We start from the raw sequence: 19,561 nt of genomic DNA on the forward strand, positions 1-19,561 counted from the left end.
TGGCTGGCTCTCTGCAATCTGACTCCATTCTTCCAGATAATCCTCTTTAGTATCCCTCACCAAAGTCTCAAACATTTTCCCCACAGCCCCTCAGGTTGATAGTTTGAGAGTTCTTCTCATGTCCAGTTTTTTTTTACTGTAACATTAATTTCTTTCCAGCCTAATGCTTTTGCTGAGGTCAAATAGCCTGTCTGCATACAGATCACTCACTGACAGAATTGCAACTGGGGCATGGCACTTAGGTTGCCTTTATGGCCTGGCATGAATTGATGCTTTCAGGAGATGACAATGAAGCTGAAAAGGCATGTAGCCATTAAACAGCTTGTGTGCGGTGCATTCTCCCTTGGATTTGCCTGTCTATTTTTCATGCACTTGCAGAAATATTCTTAAAACTAACAGCTGAATATTTTGTAAGTCTATCTTTCCTGGCCATATAAACCTACAATGGAAAAAGTTAAGCGAAAATGAGGTGCAGGAAGTAGAGCACACTTCTCACTATCGTCTGAAGAGGGAGACAAAACTTGAGAGTGGGAGAGAAGCACAGATGCAGTTATAATTTACTTTATTTGTAGTTGTGAAAAGTACAATGAGATATTGATCATTATTAGTGGTGCTCCAAGAAGTAGTACAGTACACCAGTACAATACTAAGTGGACATTTATCTTTTGCCCGTAATCTCTATGTTTTGATGCTTCAGTTATACAGGGCATTGGAGAGGTCACATCTTGAATATTATGTGCAGTTTGGTCTCCTTTTTTGGGAATGAGTTTAAATGTTTTGGAGGCAGTTTAGAGGAGATTTGGTAGATTGATACCTGGAAAGAGTGGATTGGAAAGACTGGGCTTGTTTCCACAGGAGTTTAGAAGTGATTTGATTGGAATATATAAAGATCCTGAACGGTATTGACAAGGTGGATGTGGAAAGGATGTTTCCTCTTGTGGGTTAGTCCAGAATTAGGGAGCACTGTTTTATAATTGAGTCGCCCTTTTAGGACAGAGATTAGGAGATTTTTTTTTAGGGTTTTGTGACTTTGGAACTCTGCCTCAGAGTGCCATGTAAGCAGGATCATTGAATATCCTTAAGGTGGAGATTGATTCCTGTACCCAACAAGAATCTAAGGTTATTGTGAGTAGATGGAAATGTAAACTTTGATCATGGATCAACCATGATCTTGCCAAACGATGGAGTAGGTTCAAAGGGCTGAATGGCCTACCTCTGCTCCAATTTTGTATGTTGGCTCTGAATAACAATTATATGATTTTGTGGCTAGTATCTCCAAAGCACAAATTTGTTTTCCTCTTGAGATCTTTTGTGATCAAAAGTGCTATTAGTCTTTAAGCTCACTTAATCAGACATTATCTTTGGGATTATCGTTGACATGTACTGGAAGAACCATATAAATATTGTGGCTACAAGAGCAGGTCTGGCTGGGAATTTTGCAGTGAGTAACTCACCTCCCGACTCCCCAAAGTCTGTCCACCATGTACAAGGCACATGTCAAGAGTATGATTGAATGCTCTCCACTTGCCTGGATGAGTGCAACTCCAACAACCCTTGAAGCTTGACGTAATACAGGACAAAGCAGCCCACTTGATTTACATCTTATTCACTACCTTTAAACATTCGCTCCTTCCACCACCCCTGCACATTGGCAGCAGTACGTACCATTTACAAGATGCACTGCAGCAACTCCTCGAGGCTCCTTCGAAAGTATCATCCAAACCTGTGACCCCTACCACTTCAAAGGGAACCCAGCACCCTTAAGATTTTTCTCTTGGTTTAAATTTTTAAATAACACAATTAGACCATCTCCAATTGCATTCTGGCATTAAATCAGTCTATGTTCCAATATCATTGTAAAAAAGGAGCTCTCATTCACATTGAGACATCCTGTGGAACTGTAAGGCACAAAGTGCTTCATGACTGATATTGCATAACCAGCAATAATACTGTCTTCTGAACCAAAACCTAACATCAGTCTAATTGACTAACACTAGGAGAACCCAATCAATACAAATGATTAAAATCCTGAGTTGTGATTTTAGTTTGGAAAATCATTGGAGTGTTAAATTCATCCCAAAGACTCCAGGGTCGACAGAGGAACATTAATCAATAGACTTCCGAGAAGCAGATTGAGTTTAAGGTGCAACAGCTTGTTGACATGCTCAGCCACTACACCTCTGTGGAGGCTGGATAGACAAGGTATAGAGGCTGGATAGACAAGGTACCTGAAGCATCCAGCGAGACATTTTCGAGAGGAGTAAACGAGCACAACTTACTTCAAAGTCAGGACATGAGAATTGCAAATGTGCCCTTAGACTTGGTAATGTGGTATGAACGCTTTCACTCATTTCTGCCTTCGTAGCTGCTTTGCAGTAGTTGCATCCAATGAAGAGTTTGTTAAATTGTTCTTTAATTGTGCTTTATGCTTTCCCACCCTTTATCATCCAAGATAGGTCTATGACTGAAATTAAAGGAATTAAACATGCTCATTTATGGCTAGAAAGTTATTGAAGAGGAAGAAAAATGATGTACAGTACATGGATACGAGATTCCCTGGACTTTGATCTGCAAAGGCCTTTTCTCCAATAACCCACACCAATGATATTGCTTCTGTTAATCGTTGGCCAGCCACTAATAGGATATGGAGGGCAGATCTGTCACTGACTGGGTTTATTTCTTCTCTACTTCCTGAAGAGCCAGGGCTCCAAGTTGGGGTGTCAAGATCTTCGAGCCAACACATCCTGTGAGCTCCTTTGACCTGACCCATGAATCCTCTGCTGATTCCTTCATTCACACACTAAGCCAATTTTGACTAAAGCTCATCAATCTTCCCTTCATCTGGAGGACAGGAAAAAGCTGTTCCCTTATTGGTGAATTTGAATATTCAGAATTCTGCTTTTACTCAATCTTCAATCTTTCAAGAGTTTAAATGTGCCGAGACTCATGAAGTTTCAGGAAGGGGTGTGGTACGGTGGACAGGTTGGCAAACTTTTTATTTGGGGCAGCCCATTGTTTTGTGAGGGTGGTTGCATTGCATAGTTATATGCAGTCACTGGCTTTAACAAGTTGTGAATGTAAAAACATAGACACCATTGGCCTATGGATATGATGGCCCTGGCTGTTGGAGTAGAACTGGGTTTTGAGTAGCTAACTGGGGAGATGGTATTGCTGCTTGACTAGTAATCCATAAACCCAGGGTTAAGCTCTGGGGACCCAGGTTCGAATCCAACCATGGCAGATGGTGGAATTTAAAACTCAATAAAATATCTGGAATTAAAAGTCTAATGATGTAATAATTTTAATTAAAAACCCATCTGGTTCACTAATGTTCTTTCGGGAAGGAAACCTGCCATCCTTACCTGGCCTACATGCGATTCCAGACCGACAGCAATGTGGTTGACTCCTAAGTGGCCTAGAAAGCCATCGGTTGTATTCAACTGCTACAAATGGAACAAAAAGCAATGAAACTGGACGCACCACTCAGCAGCATCTTGGGCACCAGAAACAACAATGGCAAACCCAACCCTATGGACCCTGCAAAGTCCTCATTAACATCTGGGGGTTTGTGCCAGAATTGGAGGAGCTGTTTCACAGACTAGTCCAGCAACAGCCTGACATAGTCTTACTCACAGCATCATATCTTACAGAAAATGTCCCAGACATCAGCATGACCATTCATGCATCTGGCCTAGGTCACCGGCAGGACAGACCTAGCAGAGGTAGCGCCACAGTTGGGAGGGAGTTGCCCTGGGAATCTTGAACATCGACTCTGGACCTCTGATCCCATGGCACCAGGTCAAACATGGGGAAGGAAATCCCCTGCTGATTACCACACCCTTGGCTTATGAATCCGTACTCCATGTTGAACACCACTTGGAGGAAACACTGAGGGTGGCAGGGCGCAGAACGGGTGGGAGACTTCAATATCCATCACCAAGAGTGACTCGGTAATATCACCACAGACTGAGCTGGCCAGATCCTAAAGGACGTAGCTGCTAGACTGGGAATGCTGCAGGTAGTTAGGGAACCAACAAGAGGGAAAAACATACTTGACCTCATCCTCACCAGTCTGCCTGCCGCAGATGCATCTGTCCATGACTACACCAATTGGAGTGACCACAGCACAGTCCTTGTGGAGAAAAAGTCCCATCTTCACATATGAGGATACTCTCGCATCTAGTTGTGTGGCACTACTACTGTGCTAAATGGGATAGATTTTGAACAGATCCAGCAACTCAAGATTGGGCATCCATGTTGTGCTGTAGGCTGAACCACAATCTGTAACGTCATAGCTTTGCATATCCCCCGCTCTAGAATTACCACCAAGCCAGGGGATCAACCCTAATTCAATATAGAATGCAGGAGGGCAAGCCAGAAGCAACACCAGGCTTACCTAAAAATGAGATGTCAACCTGGTGAAGCTACAAAATAGGACTACTTGCGTGCCAAACAGCATAAGCAGCAACAATAGTCAACCGATCCGATCTAAACTCTGCAGTCCTGCCACATCCAGTTGTGGACAATTGGAGGAGGGGATTCCACAAATATCCCCATCCTCTATGATGGAGGAGCCCAGCATATCAGAGCGAAAGGTGAGGCTGAAGCATTTGCAACAATCTTGAGCCAGAAGTACCGAGTCGATTACCCATCTCTACCTCCTCTGGAGGTTCCCAGTCTCTCAGATGTCAGCCTTCAGCCAATTTGATTCACTCTGATACCAAGAAATGACTGAAGGCACTGGATACTGCGAAGGCTATGGGCCCTGACAATTTTCTGACAATAGTACTGAAACCTGTGCTCCAGAGCTTTCTGCGCCCCTAACCAAGCTGCTCCAGTTGCAACACTGGCATCTACCTGGCAATGTGGAAAATTGTCCAGATATATTCTGTACACAAGAAACAGGACAAATGCAACCTAACCAATTACACCCCCCCCCCCCTCCAAATCAGTCTAGTCTCAGTCATCGGTAAAATGTTGGAAGGGGTTATCAACGGTGTTACCAAGCAGCACTTAGCAATAACCTGCCCACAGTTTGGTTCTGCCAGGGTCACTGAGCTCCTGACCTCCTTACAACCTTGCTTCAAATATGGACAAAAGAACCGAATGCCAGAGGTGATTTGAGAGTGCAATCCTTGACATCAAGGCAACATTTGACTATGTAGGGCATCAAGGAACTCTAGCAAAACTGGAATTGATGGGAATCTGGGAATGATGGGAACCCTCCGCTGGTTGGAGTCATACTTGGCACAAAGGAAGATGGTTGTGGTGATTGGAGGTCAATCTCTCCAGTTCCAGGACATCACTGCAGGAGTTCACTAGGCTCAAGCATTTTCAGCTGCTTCATCAATGACCATCCTGCCATCATAAGGTCAGAAATGGGGATGTTCACTGATGACTGCAGCATTTCCTCAGATACTGAAGCAGTTCAAATGCAGCAAGACCTGGACAGTATCCATTTTGGGCTGGCAAGTAGCATTCGTGCCCCACAAATGTCAGGCAATGACCATCTCCAACACAAGAGGATCTATATATTCAACAGCATTACCATGGCTGAATCCCCCACTGTCAACATCCTAGGGGTTACCATTGAACAGAAACTCAATTGGATTAGCTATACAAATACTGTGGCAACCAGAGCAGGTCAAAGGTTAGGAATCCTGCAGTGAGTGACGACTCTCCTGACTCCCTAAAGCCTGTCCACCATCTACAAGGCACAAGTCAGGAGTGTGTTGGTATACCTCTCCACTTGCCTAGATGAGTACAGCTCCAACAACACTGAACAATTTGACACCATTCAAGACAAAGCAGTCCACCTGATTGTTACCCCTTCTACAAACATTTAATCCCTCCACAACGAACAGTGTCAGCTGTGTGCACCATCTACAAGATGCATTGCAGGAACTCACCAAGGCTCCTTGGGCAGCACTTTCCAAACCCAAGACCACCACCATCTAGAAAGATGAGGGAAGCCAATACCTGGGGACACCACCACCTGCGGGATCCCCTCCAAGTCACTCACCATGCTGACTTGGAAATATATTGCCGTTCCTTCACTGCTGGGTCAAAATCCTACAACTCCCTCCCCAACAGCACTGTGCGTACACCTACATTCAAGGCAGCTCACCGCCACCACCTCAAGGACAACTAGGGATGGACAATAAATGCTGGTCTAGCCAGTGACCCACATCCCATAAAATTAATTTTAAAAATTCCAGGTTTGCCTGTGTATCCGATTCTTGAATCTTGGCTGTTAAAACCTGTCTCTAATTTCCTAGATTAAGTAAATGGAGAGAGTGCGCAGTTAAGGAAATAGTGATCTCTGTGTGTGTTTCTGTGTTTGATTTCAGGGAACTTTGGCATAGTGATCTATATCTGTGCGTATCTGACGCTATGCTGGCCAAAGATAAATGAATCATAGAATTCCTACAGTGCAGAAGAGGCCATTGGCCCATCTAATCCGCACCGACTCTGACAGAATATTTTGCCCAGGCCCTTTACCCTGTCCCATTTACCATGTCTAATCTATCTAACCGTGGGACACTGAGGGGCAACTTAGCATGGCCAATCCATCTAACCTGCACATCTTTGGACTGTGGGAGGAAACCGGAGCACCAGGAGGGAACACATGCAGAGACTAGGAGAATGTGCAATCTCCACACATTCACTCAAGACTCTAATTGAACCCGGGTTCCTGGCGCTGTGAGGCAGCAGTATTAACCACCATAATGCTGCCCTGGAAAATGTTTTCTGGATTTCTGATTATGGATAAAGGAGACTTTATCTTGTTCATTTCCTCCCCCACTCCTAGATTGCCCTGACCTATTAAAGTTGCCCAACTTGTTGAAAAAGCTGACTGTCTTTGGGATTGGTTTTTAATCCGATCGAGACAGCTTTGTCACTACACAAGGGAGTAACATTTGTGTATTTTTCCTACAGATCTCACAAATATATTTGAGTCGTTCCTGCCCCAGCTGCTGGCTTATCCAAATCCAATTGATCCTTTAAACGGTGATGCTGCAGCTATGTATCTCCATCGACCAGAAGAGTACAAACAGAAAATAAAAGGTAAAGCTTACTTTGTATTGAACAGTGTAAAAATGGTCCAAAGTTTTATTTTAAAAAGATTTGTGGAGAGGAGGGATATTAGTTCTTGGGATACTTGGAATCCAGTGTTTGTATTGAGTATTCTTAGATCAGTAGCAGCATGACGAGTGGAAGAGCTTAGCCCTGCTGAGGAAGAGTATGTTGCATTGGAATCATTTACACACACCATTGAGAATCCACAGCTAAGTGGCCCACAAGTGGAATGCTTGGACCTCGCTTCTTGTTATGTTAACATTCAATGGCGTTACCAACGCTGAATCCTCCACTCTCAACATTCTGGAGATTACTGTTGGCCAGAAACTTAACTGGACTAGCCATATGAATACTGTGGCAATAAGAGCAAGTCAGAGACTAGGAATCCTGCAGCAATCACCTTGTTGCCTAAAGCCTGTCCACAATCTGCAAGGCACAAGTCAGGAGTTTAATGGAATACTCTCCTTGACTAGAGTGCAAATTCAACAACACGCGAGAACTTGACACCATCCAGGACAAAGCAGCTCCCTTGATTGGCAGTATATCCACTCCCTCCACCACTGTCGCACAGTAACAGCAGTGTGCACCACAAGACGCACTGCAAAAACTCACCAATGCTCTTTAGATGGTACCTTCCATGTGGAATGACGATGACAACAGATAAATGGGAAAACCACCACCTGGAAATTCCCCTGCAAGTCACTTGCCATCCTGACTTGGAAATATATTGCTCTTTCTTCACTGTAACTGGCTCAAAATCCCGAAACTGCCTCCCTAACAGTACAATGGCTTTATAGAATCTACAGTGCAGAGGGAGACCATTTGGCCCATCGAGCCTGTACCAACAACAATCCCACCCAGGTCCTATCCCCCTAACCCCATATATTTTACCCTCCTAATCCTCCTAACACCTAAGGAGCAATTTAGCATAGCCAATCAACCTAACCCGCACATTTTAGGACTGTGGGAAGAAACCAGAGCACCCAGAGGAAACCCACGCAGACAGGAACCCGGGGTCCCTGTCGTTGTGAGGCAGCAGTGCTAACCACCGCACCACCATGCCACCCCGTCCCAGCATGGACTGCAGCAGTTCAAGAAGACAGCATACCACCACCACCTCAAGGGCAGTTAGATAGGGATGGACAATAAATGCTGGCCAAGCCAGCAAAGCGCGTGTCCGTTAGTGATTGCAATGGTCACGTGACTTTAGTCAGCGAAGCAGTGCTACCTGATCCTGAGTTCTGATGACTGGTCCCACTAGAAGCGTAATCCTTTTGGTCTCTTTCAGTCCCCTCTACAGACCAAGTGGCAGCCTAATCGCCTTCAACTCAGCAGATGAGGGGACTATTGGTTGTCTTCAGGGATTTGCATTTGCTAAATAAAATCTCTTTACAAGGCTTACTTATCTCTGTTCTCATGAGACTGTTTTTATTGTGTTGCTCCTGTCACTTGAATAGCACTTTTGCCTCGGGCAGTGATTGAAGATTGCAAGCCCACCAAGAGTTTGACTTTGTGGTCTGAACCAACATTCCAGTGCTGTTTGGAGGGATTGCTGCATTGTCCAGGAGAGGAGCAAAGGCGCTAGCTTGGGTCGATAAGCTACCAAGAGATTAACTGGTTGTTTTGTGCAATCTTGCTGAGAAGCATAGCCTTCAAAAATATCTTGCTATTGTGTCTGAGAAGTGATTGGTACTATAATAAATGCAAGTCTCTTTTTTTTTTCCCCCATGCCCTCCCTCTCCCTCAACCCCCTTCACAGAATACATCCAGAAATACGCGACAGAAGAGGCGCTAAAGGAACAAGAGGAGGGTGCAGGTGAAAGTTCATCAGAGAGCTCCATGTCTGACTTCTCCGAGGATGAGGCCCAGGATATGGAATTGTAGTAGTGTCACCACCCTCTTTCAAAGAGACAGACTATATAATTTCCTAACCATTGAAAAGCAGACTATAATATTCATATTTAAAAACAAAAAAGCAAGTTTTTTTTATTACTAAAACCAGGTTTTTATGGATAGCATTGGTATATTATCACCCTAGATTTTTTTTTCTCTCCGTGGTCATTTCTCCAACTTGAGGTGCATCTTACCGCACATTCCAGTAGCTGTGTGAGGCCCAAATGCATGCTATCTCATAACTTTGGTATACCTAACTCGTAAAATGTTTTGATCCAAAATGGAAGAGAGCAAGAAAAAGCGAGCAACGGATTGGTGCAGAGCAGGATATCATCCAAGCAAGAATGACATTTTACATTTCTTGACCAGAGAAAAACAGCGTTAGAGAGAACAGAAAGTTTCAGTAAAATCGAAGCACAATGGAAGGTTTATTAGGCAAAAGAAAAACTAACACATTATTTGCTCTGCATGTTTTTTTTTGTTTCTATTTTTTTTCCTCGTGAATAAAAATGGACGTACAGATTACACATCCTTTTTTATTGTGGCATGATATGGAAGAATACAACTTGTTTAGGACTTTGGTTCGTAAAGCAGATTTAATTATAAAAAAAACCTAGTGTTTGTGGCTTTAACCTGAAGGATAGTATTAAGTAATTACTAGGTAGTGGTGAACTTGATTACTCTAATTAGCACGTTGTATTATTATTGGGGAAGTACTTGCCGGCACCCTATCTTGCTATATAGATTTTTTTTTTAATGGCCTATTGCTATGTGCTGACTTATACCTGTTTGACTTATTTAGGGTTAGTTAGTATGCTCGCTGGTGATTTCAAATAAAAAATGTATATTTTCATTGTTACAATAGTTGATTTTGGCATTGATTGAAATGATTTTTTTTCTCCCTACATGGGATTCTGTGCCAGCAATTGTAAATACAGCTGTACAACAAAGGAAAATTGGATCCTTCTCCGTTGCAGCTTGTATTGATTTTCATCCATTCCTCCCCAATTGTATGAAATTTGTGCTTATCAAGGTGAGGGGTGAAATACAGAGGAATGAAACAATTTACATTTTATACACCCACAGGAGGCATAAACCATGTTGAGATGCAAAGCCTGCTGCTGTGCTCCTCTTCCAGGACACCCCCCCCCCCCCCCCCCCCCACCACCCCTACCACCACCACCTCCCAAACACTGAAATCTTGCAGCACAAAAGGAGGCCATTTGGGCCACAGTGTCTGGACTGCCTCTTTTGAAAGAGATATCCAATTAGTCCCACTCTGCTATTACATTTTTCATTTTCCACCCCGGCTGCCCCCTGTCCTTTCAGGAACAGCCTGACTGTGCCCACGGTAAACTTGCAATATGCCGTCTAATTTTTTTGGTGAGTTGCATATGGATCAAATTGAGGGATCTCCACAATGGGGGACTATACCATTGGAATATTTTCCATTTCACGCATTTAATCACCTCCCAGATGAGAGCATTGTGCTATATTCGGGTAGGAACTTTCCAACTTACTTTGGACGTCAGCCAGAGGTACCTTTCAATCCATCAATCTGGGCTGGATTTACATCCAGGTGAAAAGGCAATGTCCACTTCCCCAAATTATGTGCTTCTGTACATGCTTTAACAAGCACAGTTGGCAAGAAGCAATTTGTGTCAGAGGCTAATTTCCAAAGTAAGACTTTGCAGTTTTCAGTTCGCTAAAGAATCTGCTGCTTTTCTGCATTTTCACTTGCCTCCTTATGTTGTCATTTAGTAGTCTGTGAAAGACTCCTTTATTCGATTGCAGGGATATTTAACATTGGGAAATGTGCATCCCAGTTGCTTATACTATTCTACTGATGACAGTGAGATTTGGATAGATCACTCCAAATTGATCACGAGAAATGAACAAGAAATGCTCAATTCAGGCAGCACCTGTGGTTGAGAGAAACAGATAATGTTTCACATTGATGCCATCAGTTCTAACAAAAGGTCATTGGCCTGAAATATTATATCATCTTCTCCTCAGATGCTGTCTGACCTCATAAGAATTTTCAACATTATATGTGTTGTAGTTCGCATTTCCAGCATCAGCAATATTTTGCTTTCGATTGACAAAGAGCCTGAGTTGAGAGTATTTCAATTGAGACTTTTCCAATTGAGTGATCAAGGAGGAGCTTTAGTCACTATGCTGCCTGATTGACAGCACTGACACTCCTGGATTATTTGTTTGTGTGCATGGAGGAAAGTTTCTCTTCATGTGTAATTGTTTGTCACAGATCGTTGAGTATGAGCGACTTGGAGGTTATGTACAATCTGTGAACTGACTTGTATGTTTCATTAATATAGGTCATGACATGGCAGCCAGGATAAGCTTGGTTTCTGCAGAAGATAGGGCTTCTCCCGCTAACTCATTACAGCGAGTGACTGTGCAGTACTGCTCTGTTTTATTGGTGTTAAATGCATCGTGCTGTTAGGTGGCAGTTTGTGGTGACCACCTTTAATGCCTGGAGATCAATGCAAGACGACCCATTTCTACAAAAGGAAGTATTCCTTCCATACCCCACAGAAGTGTTGAGCGCTCTGGTGGTTCATGAGCCCATTAAAGATATCAAGGATACTACACAGTTCTCCCAGTGTCCTGCCAACATTCCTCCCTCAACCAACGCTGCCAAACACTAACAAATTGGGCAGTTAACTGGTGCTTATGGGATCATCCTATATGAATAATGGTTGCCATGGTTTTCTAGATATCCATTAAACTTCAGAGTAATTCATTGTATGTAAACTGCGTTGACACTTGTGGTGTTATGAATGTTATATACAAGTCTGAACGTTTTTGGTGATTGGGTGAAAGGTGTTTGGATTAGTGATTGTGTGAACGGTATTGTGTTTTGGTGGAAGTTACTGTGTGTTGTGATCAGTATGTGAAAGGAATTGCATGGAATGCATCAATTGCACTACCTTGGTATTGAAACAGGTGAGAGGAAGGTAGAAGTAACCTTTCAGGTTGATCTTTTCCCAGATCTGAAAGATGACAGCACAGGGACACAAGGGTTAGTACTGCTGCCTCACAGCACCATGGACCCAGGTTCGATTCCCAGCTTGGCTCACTGTGTGGGCTCTCCCCATGCCTGCATGGGTTTCCTCCGGGTGCTCTGGTTTCCTCCCACAGTCCGAAAGACGTGCTGGTTAGGTGCATTGGCCATGCTGAATTCTCCCCCAGTGTTCCCGAACGGGTGCTGGAGTGTGGCAACTAGGGGATTTTCACACTAACTTCATTGCAATGTTAATGTAAGTCTACTTGTGACATGAACTTTAAGATGTTACAGAGGAATAACTTTGAGGAGGAACAGGGAAGGAAAAGGGGAGAGGAGAAATAATCTGAAATTCAGTGGAGGATAGAAGACCATTGAATGACAAAAATGGTGCAAGACAAGGAGGCAAAGCTGAGAGAAATTTACTACAAGATATATCTGAGATTCAGAGGATGTGTGAATGGTTACAGTAGACCAACAAGAGGAGGGAAACCTGAAAGTGGAGAAAGTTTCAGTTGCCCACAAAAACAGCGGGAGGAGTAAAGACAGATGTGTAGAGACTTCCCCTCTGGCTGTGTATTTAGGGGGATTCCTATCCTAAGAACATTTGGAATAGGGAAGGTTGTAGGCTTGCACTTGGCCCATTTTACAGGAGGTGGGCATTACTGACGGTGCAATTTCTTTCCTTTTCCTAATTGCCCCGGGAAAGTGATGACACGTCACTTTCTTGTACTGCTTTGTGGTGAAAATAATTGCAAAGTCATGTTAGGCAGGAGTTCCAGACTTTGATGATGAAGGAATGGCAATATGGTTCCAACTCAGGATGGCATGCAATTGGGAAGGGAACTGGGGGATGATGGTGTTGCCATGCATCTGTTGCTGCTGCCCTTCTAGGTGGAGGAGACTGAATTTCGGAAGTGCTGTGAAGGAACAGGCAAGTTTCTGCAGTGCATCTTTTAGATGGTATCCACATTGCATGAAGGGAGTGAATATTTAAGGTGGTGGGTGAAGTTCTGATCAAATGGACAGCTTTGTCCTGGATGGTGTTGAGCTTCTTGAATGTTTTTGGAGCTGCACTCATCCAGTTGTGCGGAGAGTATTCCATCACAACCCTGGTTTATGCCTTTATAGATGGTGGACTGGCTTTGGGGTGTAGAATGTTACTATCCACAGAATAGTCAATTTCTGACTGCTTTTGTAGCCAGAGTATTTATGTGGCTTGTCCAGTTCAATTTCTGGTCATTGGTTTCCCCAGGATATTGACAGTGGTGATTTGATTATGGTAATAGTGTTGAAAGAAAACGGGTTATGGTTACATGTCTTGTTGGAGATGGTCATTGCCTGGCACTTGTGCCATGCATGTCATTTGACATTTAGCAGCCCAAGCTTAAATGCTTCCCAGATCTCGCATGTGTTTAAACTGCTTCAGTTTCCTGAAGAGCTTTGAATGGAACTGAGCACAGCAGTCAGTGACCATCTCCACTTCTGTCCTTATGGTGGAGGGAAGGTCATTAAAACAGGTGAAATGGATGAGCCTAGGATACTGCCCTGAGCAACTCCTGCAGCGGAGCTGATCAGCCTCCAACAACCATAACCATCGTCCTTTGTACTAGGTATTATTCTGGCAAGTGGAGATTTATTCCTGATTCCCATAGATTTCAATTGTGCTCAGACTCCTTGATGGTAGCAGTCACACTCAACTTATCGCTTGAGATTTCATGAGGTGGCTGAGTAGCATCATCCAGGCGGCACCCCTAGCTGAAGCTGGTTGCGCAAAGCTTGGGATGGGGTCCCCTGTTGGTAACCATTCACACATCTTCTGAATGCATTTCTTGTTTCTCTAATTTCTCTCACCATTGCTTCCTGCTCTTGCATTGTTATCACTTCTTCACCTTCTGCCCTTCCCTAATCCCAGATCTTTCTCTGGTTCAGTTGCTGCTGAACTGTTAAACAAAAATCATCAACCTGAAACATTAACCCTTCCCTCCTCTTTCTGTAGAAGCCGGCAGACCTGATCAGTGTTTCCAACATTGTTTTTAGTTCAGATGTGCAACATCTGCAGTGTTTTGCTTTTAGGATGCCTTGATGTCCTCTTGTGATATACATGGTGCCATATGGGCTGTACAAGCAGTGCCACATTGAAAATGATGCTAAGTATGAATGTGCTCTCAGTTCAATCAAATATAAAAAGCTTGAATAAATTATTGCATAAATATAAACTATTTCTTTTAAACATGACTGTCTAAATGTATAAATGAAATAGAGTACTTGATAATCCATGTATTAATGTATTTTGTATGCACTATTTAGAATTGTACAGCACAGGAGGAGGTTATTTGGTCTAGCATGCCTATGCTGGCTTTTTGACCGAGGTATCCAATTAGCCCCACTCGGCTGCTCTTTATTCCTGCAATTTTTTCCTTTTCCAAGTTTCTCCTCTGCTTGCACTAGATTTGGATGGTGCTCTCCCAGCATATGGGCCACAACCAGTCTCAATCAAAAACTGTAAATGGCATTGAATATTCATGAGCCTGAAGCAAATCTATCACCAATCTGGTGTAAACATTCTGGTTATAGAATGCACCTGTTTCATCCCAGTGCCTTTGAGTTATTTGAACAAAAGTGACTTTCCAGCATGGCCCTAATTTATCTTTTGGCTGTTTACTGGATCCTTAGATGTGAATAAAATACAGAGCAATTATTTTGTGGGCAGTGGCTGACTGGAACCTACAGAATAACTAGAATTTCCTTCCTTTGCTATCTTATCCCTTTTTTAAGATGCTCCTTAAAATCTACCTTTTGACTAAATCTTTGGTCATCTGTATTAATATCTCTTATGCATCACGGCGTCAATGGCATAGAGATGGGCAGCTGTGCAGTGCTCTGAACACTATTGAAGAATTCATTTCGTTTGTTAATGGAGTCAGGAGGGATGGACCTTTCACTTGAGTTCTTCACCAGCATCTGCAAAACCCTGCATTATTTTGCCCAGGTGACTCTTGTAAACTGAGTCAGAGTGAAGCTTTTTGGGGGGCAGGGCAGCATTGAGCTGAGTCAGAAGTCTGTTCTCTGATCTCCATGTACAAGGGTAGCAATTGGGAATGGAAAGGCTGGTCAATTTCACCCTCCATTTTGCAGAGACTTTGAAACCACCTATCCTTGCCTCCATCAATGCAACCTTGAGTATGCTTGGTCGACATAGCATCAACTGAGAAAGAAGCCTGATCATTTCCTGGTGCATATGGCTCAGCCCCTAACTGAAGAAATCCATTTGTTTTGTGTTTGGCTGTAAAACTGATCATCAGTATCACACTCCAGTTTCACAAATGTAATCAGAATCCCTGAAACTGAACATGGTGAAAGCCTGCTCACTGCGACAAGCAATATTTGAGATCATAAGATAGATACAAAGGAGCAAGGCCATTTCGTCCATCTGGCACTCCAGTGCAGTGCAGAGAGTGTTCAAGGCTATGGGCCAAGTGCTGGCAAGTGGGGTTAGGTGGGCAGGTCAGGGCCTTTCATGCATCAGTGCAGACTCGATGGGCCGAATCAGACGTCTTCTGCACTGTAGGATTCTGTGATTCAGAGTGGATGCTGCAGTGTTAGAAGTGTCATCTCTTGGATGAGAAATTCAGACACCTGCCTGTTCCGATGGAAAAACAATCTCATGGTTACTATTTGAAAAAAAAAGCAAAGTGTTCTGTCTTGGCTAATTTTCTGTAACACTACCAAAAACAGAATCTAACTTCATGATGTTCCTTGGTTGTGGGGTCTTGCTAAACCAGTGTAGTTATGATGACTGTTTGAAAATTTATTAATTGTGGAGATTTTTGGGATGTATTGAGGTGCACTGTAATTGCAAGTTTTTTTTCCCCCACCCATTCAGAGCAGACCCCTCTCATCATCACATCCAACTGCTTAAATAATGGCTAAGGGTCTGGTTCTCCTACCCTAATCAGGAATTCTCTCCATGTGTTCTTTGTGAAGAGGAATTTGCCAACGTCCAAAATTTCCTGTGCTGGTTTATATATTAAACTTTTGCTTGTGGTTTGTTTTGCTCAGTCATTTTTGTATATACCATTTCTTGTCTGTTATGTACTGCGGAAGCTCACATTAACTGTCTCTTCCCCCTCATGTTGACTTGATTAAGCTAGAACTAGCATTTACTACGGCAATTTTTCAATGTAATTCATCTACTTTTTCAAGTCAATCAGATGATGCAGAATTCTCAATGGGAAATGTTTGTTCTTATGGATTGATTCAGTTAATTCCTTGCCCTTTCGCCATAGTTCTTTACAAATATGCGTCCAATTTATTTTTGAAAATTACTATCGAATCCGCTTCCACTGCCCTTTGCAGGCAGTGCATTCCAAATAAAAAAGACTGCGTTTTGAAAATAAATACTCTTCTGTCCCCTTTAGTGTTTTCGCCAATTTCCTAAAATCTGTGTTGGATGGTTATTGGCCCTCCTGCCTGTGGCAATAGTTTTGTCTTATTTACTCTAACCCACTGCAGACTGATAAAAATGTGTCCGAATGAGTTGCTGAAAATTGATCAAATTTCCCATTTAAAAGATGAAAAACAGATGAAATTTTTCAGAAGTTATTTTCATGAATTTGGCCTGCAATCTACAATTACTCAGTTTTTAAAGATGGTGTGAGAAGATCAAAGTTTTTCTCCTGGAATGATTGATGTATTGCAGGAGAGGTTGTGGCTGGGGAGAGGGATTGGGTGCCTGTGGAGGCAGCAATTGTTCCACAGAACCTTGTGTTCTTGCGGTGCAGTGGAAGAATTGCCAATGACCGCTGTTTCTGAAAATAAAACCTGACTTGAGTAAAGTGGTAGTGATGTCCCTATTGTTGAATGATGGCTTGCTCGTGATGCTCCTGCTGTTGAATAGTTTTTAACGTTATTTTGGCTTTTAAATCAGGAAAGGCCACTTCCTGAGTGATATTAGTTGTGGAATAAACCCCCCCCCAAGGAGAGGTTAATGGTTTAGGTAGAAATTTGTTAAGAATTTTTTAAAGCCTGGTCACTACATTGGTTGTACACACAGACTGCAGGTTACCCTCACTTATCCGGCGTCAGAATGGCAAACTTGGGGCACTGCTATCTTGGCTGCTGCTCGTGTGCAGGAGCCAAGTATCCACATCTGTAGAACAAGAGGACAGTAAGTACAACAGAAATCAAATTTCCACAATTGTCATGGGAGGCAGCCAGATCCTGAGAGTAAAATTGTAGGATTCTGAAGAAGAATGACAACCTGGAGGGACTGAACGTCATAAATAGAAACAAGAGTACACTGGCATTTTACCTGTTTTCCCCCATTCAATACAATCAGGGCTGATGAACCACAATTCTACTGTCCACTACCCCATAATCCCTCAATCTCCGAGATCAAAAATCGGCAACTTGAATATACTCCATGATGGAGCGTTCACAGCGCCCGGAGGAAGAGAATTCCAAAGATTCACACCCCATGTTAAGTGGAGAAATTTCTCCTAATTTCAGCCCTTAATAAGCAACCACTTAACTGAACCTGTGAGCCCGTGTTCCAAAGTCTGCAGCCAGGGAAAGGATCTCTGTGACAACCCAGTCAAGCCCCTTCAGAATCTTGTGATCATCTTTCATTTGTCTAACCTCAGGCGTTACTCCTTGTTCATGCGGTAAAGTGCTGCCATGGGTGGGGCTTGTGTTCACACAAACCAGCAAATGATGAGCATGCTTTACGATGGGAATTGATTAGATTGCAGCCATTCTAAAATTTTACATGTATTAAGCATCAAAAACAAAACTTCTTAAATTTATTGGAGAAATCAGTTAAAATAATGGAAGATTTGTCATGCTTGCAGCACTTGAGTGGATGTGGACTGTGATTGGGAATTAAATCACAGCAACAAGGAACACCCACACGCAAACAGCCGCAGATGATGTACAGGCCGCATACGTTTTCTACCACAGAAAATGCCTCGGACACCTTGCTTTTAAAAAAAAACATTGGTTTTTCTTTGGCATTTTCTAAAGATGGCTTCTGTTTTTCATTTTTAAAACCATGGATAAGTGAACATTTAGCCCTGCAAAAGTCACAAAAGCCTTTGCAGGGATAAGCGAATTTACGAAAGAGGAAGTCTGAAACGGTGGGATTTCACTGTTTAAAATTATTTTTAAGCTGCCAGCTTTTAAGCCCTCCTTGAGTTGATTTATTTACCCGACAGCTGTCACTATACTGATTCTGACTGCATATTGGGGTAGATAGCTGCCTATCTATTCCAGCCCAACAACCATCCAAAATATCTACACTCTCATTCTAGCTTCTTAAGCAGGCCTGATTTTAATTGCTCCATTATTGGCACTGTGTCTTCAACTGCCAAGGCCGAAAATTCTGGAATTTCCTCCGGCTCTCTACCTTGCTATCCTCCCTTAGAATACTCAAAATCTACCTCTTCCACCATGCTTTGGTCATCTGCCCTAATATCTCCTTGTGTAGTTTGGTGTCAAATTTTGCAATCTAACCCTTCTGTGAAGTGCCTTGAGGCCGAGGTATTGCATTGAAGGCACAATATTAATACAAGTTGTTTTAGAATATGGACTTTTTAAGCATTGTCTAATCATCTCAAATTGATTTTTGTGATGCAGGTTGCTAGTTTCTGGTTGATTATTGTGCAGTAGGTGGGTTAAAGCCCACATTCATTCCCCAACTCACTGGTAATGCCCAGTTTAATCAGCGTCTCCCTTTTTAATGAGGATTGACTCCGGTCCTTATTCCAGGAGCACTGCAAGACACTGCCACATTCCTGTGTTGAAGAGTTGTTTTCATGTCAACTCAACCTCATTCTATGCAAGTGTACAATGTGGGTTGGGTTTATTCTAAAGCTACCCTGATATGTAGCACGGTTCTAACTTTAAAAATCTTTCAATTCTGTGCAGAAGTCGATCCTGTGGTCATTTATTTGATACTCTGAGAACGTGAATGACAATGACATGAAATGTGGGAAAGTGTGAAGTCACCACTTTGAACCAAAAGTACAATGAATACAAGTTTTTTTTAAATTCCTTTGTGGGATATGGGCATCACTAGCTGCTGACTGTGGCGGAGCAAACAGGTTTGCGTGTCCAAGTAGACAAATCATTAAGAGCTAGTAAGTGGGTACAAAAAGGCATGTACTTTTAATCGTGAGAGCTTGAATACATGGGGGAATAAATGATGGCCAGAACTTGATCAGATTCCATCTGTAGTAGTGTTCAGTTTTGACAAAATATATTGACCCTGGGAGGGAATACAACACAGATTCAGCAGAATGATACCAGAGTTTGTGGGGGATATTTTGAGGGTCGGTTGTATAGATGTGGCTTGTATTTTTTTTTGCATGTAGAGGACTAAGGTGATTTAAAAGGATTTGATGGGGTGGATTAAGAAAGATGGTTTCCTTTGTGGGTATCGCAAACAAGATGATGTAACCTTGAAGCTGGAGCTAGGCAATTGGGAAGAGGAAATTTAAGAGCACTTTTTTCATAGAATAGAAGAAATTTGTAACTCTCTCCCACTAAGGGTTGTGCACGCTG

The 19,561-nt window shown here is 42.8% G+C and overlaps 1 protein-coding gene across 1 annotated transcript in view; it reads left to right on the top strand.

Annotated features, from left to right (window-relative positions):
• The window catches only part of ube2h (ubiquitin-conjugating enzyme E2H (UBC8 homolog, yeast)), a 127,954-nt gene extending 111,909 nt beyond the window's left edge, over positions 1 to 16,045 (top strand). The window contains exons 6-7 of the mRNA XM_078235801.1: positions 6,940 to 7,068; positions 8,840 to 16,045. Coding sequence (XP_078091927.1) covers positions 6,940 to 7,068; positions 8,840 to 8,964 — 254 coding nt within the window. The 3' untranslated portion in view covers positions 8,965 to 16,045. The remainder of the gene's footprint in view (positions 1 to 6,939; positions 7,069 to 8,839) is intronic.
• Positions 16,046 to 19,561: the final 3,516 nt, after the last annotated feature.

This window comes from Mustelus asterias, chromosome 19 (assembly GCF_964213995.1).
Source record: "Mustelus asterias chromosome 19, sMusAst1.hap1.1, whole genome shotgun sequence".
In the NCBI taxonomy this organism is placed as follows: Eukaryota; Metazoa; Chordata; class Chondrichthyes; order Carcharhiniformes; family Triakidae; genus Mustelus; species Mustelus asterias.